Below are 8917 nucleotides of genomic sequence, written 5' to 3'. Positions count from 1 at the left end.
ATTTCCATTTTCAAGGGATCAGAGTGCGTGCTGCAACCAAAATATGAGACGCTAGCTTACGGGTGTATTTCGGCAGGAATGTAAAGGGTTGACCCAGTAGATGGGTGAGAGAGTCCAGGGAAATCTGTTGTTGGAGTAGATTGAAAAGCAGCTTATTTACTCAAGACCAATACTCCTGGATAATGGGACAAAACCAAAAAATGTGCTCCAGGGAGCCCCGGGAAACCCCACAATGCCAGCAAGTGGGGTCAGTCCCAGGGAACAACCGTTGTAGCACCTCCGGGGTATGGTACCACCTAAGAATAATTTTGTACAAGTTTTCTTTATACAGCATATATATAGAGCTTTTGTGGCCGCTTCCCTCCGTACAGTTTTCTTTATTTATGCTTGTTTTTCATTACATACTTAGAGACGCTTAAGGTTAAGCTTAGGGCACCAAAATGGCATAAACATAAAAACATGACTTCCTATTTCTAATTACTGATCCACAAATACCAGCCTAAAGTAAATACTACAGAATAAAAATGTAAATTGCCAACATTGGTTTTAACTACAACAATAGAACATTCATAAATACACATCCATTCATATACAAGAATCTTTTTAGCTCCTATTTTTTATTCTAAAGGATTATATTACAAACACATATATTTATATAAGAAAATTGCAGACTCCTGAAATAAGTTAATACCAGTCTATGTAAAATATGTTTAGGTGGACAGGTACTAAGTTTTCACACACACCAAAAAGGTGGTATTCAAGTTATAATTTTCTCAATCATTAGCGCTTCAGTGAGAATTTTACGTCTTGATTAAGTCTTTATTAAACAGCAGTTTAAATTGGATTAGGCCCACAAAATGAAGACCCAAGTCTTAAATATGACCTAACTTAATGTATGTTTGCTAAAAATAACATACACTATATTTGGCAGTCTTTGTGTGTGACAAAGCTAATTTCACTGCAATTTAGAATTCCTTTTTTGTTTACACTAGGTGTTTTTTATGCTCATTTTTCCTCAGTACATGACATGGACTGGTAAAGTACAAATCAGATGAGTAGACCGAGGTATGGAACAGAGGTTATAAATAAATTGTTTAGCAAAGAGTTTCAGTTGTTATGAGTGTCTATTGTGGGTTAGAGCATCAGTAGTAGCGGATCAGTAAGAATAATAAATCTATCATCAGGGCCAACATACATACAATCTCTTGTAACATAGGAGTTCTTCTTTCTAAATGAAAAAAGGGCCTTGCAGCAAACCTCTGCTAGCTTTATGTACAAAGTTACTTTGATTCTGTAGACACCTCAAAATGTCTGCAGGTAGAGCCAGGTTTAAAAGATCCCTCACCCACTCTATCACGACAAGTTAGACAAGTTAGTATCTAAGAAATATGTGCAGTGTTACATACAGAGGAAGTTAAAATGTGATAATTTAAAGTATTTTAGAAACACTTTCAAATGTTTTTTATTCACCAAACTTTGATGAGTAATATAAAAATTAACACTTTTTTGGCCTAATTTTTATATTTTGTTAAGTATACTGCATATTGGGCTGCAATTCTACTTACATTAAATGCCATGCCATTGATAGTAGCAATGTGTTCCTAACAGGGTTATGATTTTTAAGCAAAGAAATTTGTTTGAATGGTTGCTGCAGTTTCTATTTTACATTGGGCTTTTAAAAAATACACATGGAACAGTTATTTATATTATTTATTGAAAATGTTAATGTTTTGTTGAACACTTTTTTTTAGTCATCTGATAAACGCAAAGAAACAAATAAAATGCATATTCTGTAAGAACCAATTTTTAGAAACCAACATACCCACTATCATACTTTTGTATAGTATCCAGAACTGAATATGACTACAAGGTAGAAATATCTGATCAATATACATAATTCAAGGAACAGCAGAGTAGTGGGTTGGCTAATGTGGATATCAATTAATTATAAAGGGTAAAAGCAATTGATTTGGTCTTAAAATGTAGGGGCAACCACACTAATAAAGAAAGATAAGGACATTAGATGATGGAGGAAGACTAAAGTGTTCTTTCAACTTAATAAATGAAGAGAGTTATTGCTTAGTTGTTAACACGTGTTAGATGGGGTGTAGCAGGCTGAATTCACTGCATATTTAACATGTTTTTGCTATCTTTGTCCTGCTGCGGGATTTCCCATGCACTTCCTTAAACTTTATGACATTTTCAGTTCCTGGCACACAACAGGAAATAAAAAAAAGTAATCTTGAGGGGGCTTAAAGCTATACTTGGTTCATTTGGCTCTATGTCCAAACCAAATGTCAAGCTTTGAAAATAAATCACCTGAAAAGCTTAGTTTCTCATTTCCAGCAATCTTTCCAGTTTTGTTGGGAGCCCTTTAAATAACTAAACTTGGCATACACCTTTTATGATATCCTATTTGAGGCCAACTACCTGCAAGTTAATAGACAAGCATGGTCCCGAATCCCAGCCAGGGCACTATCTGCATGGAGTTTGCAGGTTTTTCCTCTGTCTGTGTGGGTTTCCTCCCACATTCCAAAAACATGCAGTTAGGTTAATTGGCTTCCCCCCAAAAACTTTACCTTACACTACATTAATGACATATGACTGAGGTAGGGACATTAGTGTCAGGACTACGGAGTTTGTACAGCCCTGTGTATTATGATGGCACTATATAAATACTGTGTAATAATAATAAGCTTCACTGCTACTTGAATCATGGAAAATATACTCAATGTATTAGCTAGGTCCCAAAGCAGCTCTCAAGAAGTCACTTCTTGCCAAGCTCCTAAATCCCTTTCAACTTCCTTATAAACTGGTGCCCACTCACTGTTTTAAGATTTTCCAGCAGATTTTTTTTAATTCTGTTTGCGGTGGCATTTTTTTTTTAGCTCAGGAGTATGGGGGAAAATTCATTTTTACACATTTCTATTTTGTGGCACTCAAATTGCACTATTTGACACAAATTGTGTTGGAAGTCTCTCCCCATCCTATCAATGTGTTTGTTTTGCCTACATTACACAAACATATTTCGCACCCAATCTTTAAACCCACACTGCGCACATGAGATAATCATAGCTTTTACAAGGGATTTATGTCCCACTATGCCCCCATATCCTTATTCTCCATAATCCATCTTTCTCCCCAGGACAGACAGATGCATTGGTATTTAAGTGGCGGATGGAGCACAACGTTTATAAAGCCTGATTTATTAAAGCTCTCCCCCCGGGGGGGGGGGGGATACACTTTCATCAGTGAAGCTGGGGGATCCAGCAAACCTGGAATGGATTTCCTAAAAGTCATTAGCTATTTGTTAGCAAATGTTTTCAGTCCTAGACCAAATCCATTCCAGGTTTGCTGTGTCACCCAGCTTCACTGAGGAAAGTGAAATCTTTCCAACCTTGAAGAGCTTTATTAAATCAGGCCCATAGGCCCTGATTTATGAACGCTCTCCAAGGCTGGAGAGAATACACTTTCAGAAGTGAACTGGGTGATCCAGAAAACAGGAAATGGATTTTTAAAAATCATTTGCAATTTGTTAGCAAATGTTTTGAATCCTGGACCAGATCCATCCCAGGTTTGCTGGATCACCCAGCTTCACTGATGAAAGTGAATTCTCTCCAGCCTTGAAGAGCTTTCATAAATCAGGGTCATAGTGTCTACCCTATGTTGAACCTGCAGGGTCTGAAACCCTTTGCTGCATTAAGGACCCACACATTGCATTTCCAACAGTGAGATATTTTGATACCCACGGATTAGACATTTCATGTCTCAGCATTCTAAGAACACCACTCCACACTCCTGACTTATGTGAATCTCCAGGAAAAAGACCTCAGAACTACCCTAGATCTAGTTGTATAGAAGTAGGTATGGGAGTTCCCCGCCTGATGCTCTTCAAACATTACAACAGTTGAGGCCAAAATTGAACTCCTAATGGGGTCATAAATGGTGCCAGCTAGAATCATTAAATTTGCTCCATCAGTCTCAGGCACTTGTTTAAGAGGTGACCATCTAAAGGTACCTTTTTCACATCTATTTGGAGTTTCTGACAATATGTAATTACAGGAGAGTGGTGTATAAGTTATTCTATATATATATTTTGGGTAAGGCTATGCCCAAGGATTCCAAGGTGGCCCTTCTAAATTTAAAGCTGGCAGCATGTATCACCAATTGGTTTCGGTTACTTTTAGATATCTTTACTGCTGCAAGGCAGGTACTGGCAAGGGCATAAAGGTCTATGCTTCCTGAGGTTACCCTACTAAAACACAATATGTCATGGTATATAAACAATGAACAATTGTAAGCAGTCCATGATGATACCATGGATAAGTGAACTAAAATTTTAGAAACCCTGAGTTTTACATTTTTACATTTTAAATGCCTCTTTTGATTTGTGGGAGCATCAGGGACATCCAGTGCTATGAGCCGTTGATTGGGTACCACCCTTTTTTCCCCCCTTGCCTGGTTCATTTTTTCCTAATACTATTTGAGTTTTTTTGGCCCTTTCTTTTTTGATGGGGACACAGTGCTTATCTCTTTCTCATTGTTTTTCTCCCTTTTGTAACTCTTGGACAATTACTGTATATGGTGCTGCCTTATCAAGAGCTTGGGGAAACGTTATTTGTTAATTTCTGGTATGGCCTGGTATTTATATGTGTACTCATGTAACATCTTGTGCCTTGGGAAGTCATTATAACAATTAGTGTGAATCAACATGAAAATCTATTGCCGAGTCCCCTATGCACTTTAGATGATGCCCTGTAGCCTGTCAGCTGTTTTCCCAAGAACTGTTGTTTTTCTTAAAATTCCCTTTTGTTGTAAATAATGTCTTCTGTTTATTTTTTATTGCTGTGACTATTATTATATTATGCTTCATTAAAAAAAATAATTGAAAAGTAATCAGGAGAGGAATTCATATCTTTCCCAGTTGTGAAAAGAACATGTATCCCTTTGGAAATTCTCCACAATATTTTTGCTATGATAATAACTCAAAAATGTATTAGTTCCACTGCCTTTCTTAGCAGATGGTCCAAACCTTCCCCACTCTATCCAAAACAAATAATACAATTGTTTTATCTTTACAGAACTTTAAGCTATATAAAAAAAAGGATTAAAGTAAGTCACTGAATGAGGATATATGAAGGCTATAATTGTTGGCCATCTTTTAAATATTTCCCTCACCAGGCCCAGATCACCTGTGTAGCAAGTGATAAAGAAGAGTTAAATATTCAACTTGTGTTCAGGTCAGTGAAGTGTCAGAAAACAGCCAGGTAAGGAGCAGAATTAAGTCTGCAGTGGTATCTTACATATTTGTCTCACAGTTTGTAACTTTCTATTTGTTTCTTTTGCAGTGTTTCCTTTTAAAATAATTCAGTAGTTATTAACACCTCTTCAGATATGCAACACCCAGAAATAATTGCAAATTCATGCGTGCCTAATTGTTGAAGGCAAAAAAAGTTTAACATGTTAAAGAAAATGTGCAAAAGTAAATAATGTATCTTTATTTAAAAGAACAAAACAAAAACATATGTATCTCAGTTGTGCTTCAATATGGTATTTGAAAGTTCAGAGACCTTTGTTCAGTACGGTGCCTTATCAAGTTATGAGCATAAACAGCTGTAAAACAGCCATAACAAGCCTCAGAACTATAAAATGTGTTAGTTTGTTCACATACACAGCTACACAATGACTTTGTCATTGGGGTACTCTATGTGATCACCTTGTTAAGCACAAACAGGTTAAAACAGGATAAGGAAGCTTACAAATGCAACGTGGCAGTGATAAGCACTACTTGTTCACATTTCTGTCCTTGAATAGTTACTGTGCTTTACGATTTTGCACATTCTTTTTCAAGGAATTTATATTGTGCATTTAAACAGTTGTGTTGTGATTTAAATGAATACAGGTCATTGTAAAGCTTTTTTTTAAGCTTTTTGTGGTTTTAGTTTCTGAGATTTGATTCCATGACCTACAGATTATTTCAGTTCGGTTTCTGGAGGAATCACACGTATACAGGGTTTGAGCTGGTCAAGTTCTTCATTTAGCTTGTTGTTAACATGGAATATCTCTTGCTTCTGAAGATATGCAATGACATTTCTCGACTGACTCTTCAGATGCCTTTCAATCAGACATTCCCGACACCGTTTTATAACTAGGTATCCTATCTCACACAGATTGAGCAGAATACAGACTATTGATGTGACCACCATAAATAATGTGAAAATGTTTTTTTCAGTAGGTCTTGATATAAAGCAGTCCACAGTGTTAGGACATGGACTCAATGTACACTTGACAAGTCTTGGCAATGAATAGTTATGATAAATACGGTGAAATATGTAGAGAAACACTGCATCCACCAAAGCTTTGACTATAAGACTGATAAGATAGGTCCACCATAAACCTCCTCTCTTTTTTCCAGTGTCTGGATACAACCGTCCGCTGTCCTCACCTTGCCTTTCCCTATGTTTTCTTTCTCGATCTTCCCGGTACGCCACATGCATAATGACAAGAAGTGATGGACAGGTGACCAGGATTAGCTGGAGGGCCCAGAGTCTAATGTGTGACAATGGAAAGTAATAATCATAGCAGACATTGTGGCATCCCGGCTGCTTTGTGTTACAGTCAAATTCTCCTTGTTCATCTCCCCAAACCCTTTCAGCTGCCACCACATAAACCAATAAACGAAAGATAAAGACTATGGATAGCCAAATGCGTCCAAATCTTGTTGAGAAATGGCTTGCTCCACTTAGGAGGCCTTGAAAGACACCCCAATTCATAATTGTCCTATAAAACAGAATACAAAGGTTATTAAGCAAAATTAGCACAAAGTATTATCAAAGTATTTCTAAACAAACTTATGTCAAAATGTAGGATGTATATCTAATTTATGTGGAAATGTTTGGTGCAGCACAGTTTACACAGATGTGTATTTAAGTAACAGAATATGTACAAACCTTGGAAAATTTCAATCTTGTATTTCAAATTTGAAAGTTCAAATGTAACTGTAATGAGAAACATTTGTAGGCTGCTATTAGTTAACTGTTTTGATAATGCTAGTTTCATGGCTGTCACGCTAATGCTTTGGTTTTGACATGGAATAAGTATAAAGATAAAGAATTCTGAAACTTATCATCAGTTTTTAGATCAATAATATAAAAGCCAAGCACAACTGGGCAATTAGCCAAGTTCTATTACAAGGGCATCGGTAGCCCCATGCTTATGTCATCCTAATTATTTAAGCTGGCAGTCAAACATGGAGGCATAACATAGCCAACCATGTTTTTTTCACAGCCAAACATGTAAGTGTATATGTGGATCAGTCAAGTAGGCTTATGTATTTGAATTGAATGAAGAGGAGAGAAAACATTGTGCTTAAATAGTTTATATTTAGAGGAGCAGGTGCAAGCAGAACAGATTGCCCCACCTGGTTTTTATATTCCCAACAATATCACTAATATGACGTAAAAGCTGGAGGTGGTGGGGTGAGGCTCCTTCAGGACCCTTCAGAAAGTATCAAATCTATCTGATATACATAATTGGTATTTTTCTTACCATTCTTCATCACTGTAGCATGTACACCTAAAACAGACTGCCTGCCAGTATTTAATCGTAGGGGTAGAAAATGATGACTAGTAAGACTAAGTGTTTCCTATCGATATAAATGCATAAAGATGTATAATATTCAGTAAATATTTTTTTCATTTCCTATTTTTATTTTACCTAGTTAAGTTGAAGCTGTCTTTAGTTAAACACGATCCTTTGAAGATATGTGTTTATATCTAAAAAAAATGCATTTTCCTGATATTATTTTCATTTACAGAAAAATGCTGTTAAACAAGAAAACTTTCCAATAGGGATATATTTTCACACACTTCCTCTGTGTCCCTCAACAATTTTGGATACAGTATTATGTGTAGTGATGGTCGCTTTGCAATTATTTGAAACGTTGGCAGATGGCTTAAAACAGCATTTGAAGACCATACTTACACTTAAAAAAAACTAAAAAAAACAAACCAAAACCCTAAATGCTTTATCCACTTGTGGCATGTTCTCATCAGTACCACTGGCTTCACCAGGAATTTTAGTGATTATACAATGTTCAGGGGATTTTCAAAGATCTCACAAGGAAGACAATTTACATTATAATTATGAACATTTAAATTATGTATATTCGCATACATTTTTGTGAAAATAATTTTGTCATTTGAGCTCATTCTTAATCTTGTCAGCTCGTTTTTTTAAAAACAGCTTTTAAACAGCTCTATTCCACTTTCTATTATCACTTCAAGGTATTTAACATTTTGGAATGCAGTTTGGCATAGGAGCATTATTCCAGACATTATTTTAACATGTGTTAACCTATAACCCGTTTTAGTAACATAAGTGTTAGAAGAAACACAATATTGATGCATATACGCCATGTTAAGCTTAACAAGGTCAGTCAATTTCAGGTTAACAAGCACAATGATGTTCATACAACACTAATAATAATACATAATCATATCTAAAAATAAGTTATAATATGTATGTTACATTGCTGTCATTCCATGTCAGTTTGACTTCTCTCACATAGTTTACCTTCTAAGACCTACAATATGCCTTTCAGTTTGTTGATCGGAGACGTTACATTCTATTCTATCGGAGATGCTAAATTCTATATTATATACCTTTGAATGCTCTAGTCTCAGCCCTTAGTTGTGTGATTTAGTAATTTAGTAAACCAGAAGACGCTTACCTTTTTCTAAGATGTCCCCATGAGAATTACGTATGATTATCCTATTTCCATTTTGTACTGCAGTATAAAAAGGGGTTTTAGCTGTTTCTTTTGTCAATCTGAAACAACAACAACAAAAAAAAAGAACCCAGTTCCCAGGGAGTGTCTAAAGTTACTCGATTCAAGATTTCTTTCCTAACATGTTGA

The 8917-nt window shown here is 35.9% G+C and overlaps 1 protein-coding gene across 1 annotated transcript; it reads right to left on the bottom strand.

The window, feature by feature from the left end:
- Nucleotides 1–5475: 5475 nt before the first annotated feature.
- Nucleotides 5476–8917, bottom strand: LOC140322072 (gap junction beta-5 protein-like). The gene is made up of 2 exons (XM_072398716.1): nucleotides 8732–8917; nucleotides 5476–6780 (listed from the first exon to the last, which is right to left on the bottom strand). The coding sequence occupies exon 2, from the start codon at nucleotides 6771–6773 to the stop codon at nucleotides 5973–5975; it is 801 nt and encodes a 266-aa protein (XP_072254817.1). The 5' UTR covers nucleotides 6774–6780; nucleotides 8732–8917; the 3' UTR covers nucleotides 5476–5972.

Source organism: Pyxicephalus adspersus, chromosome 1 (genome assembly GCF_032062135.1).
Source record: "Pyxicephalus adspersus chromosome 1, UCB_Pads_2.0, whole genome shotgun sequence".
Classification (NCBI taxonomy): Eukaryota; Metazoa; Chordata; class Amphibia; order Anura; family Pyxicephalidae; genus Pyxicephalus; species Pyxicephalus adspersus.
This window is presented reverse-complemented; position numbering and strand designations above follow the sequence as displayed.

What these genes read in the sequence shown, in the direction of transcription:
- LOC140322072 (XM_072398716.1), bottom strand. Translation starts at nt 6,773, where the DNA reads ATGAATTGGGGTGTCTTTCAAGGCCTCCTAAGTGGAGCAAGCCATTTC.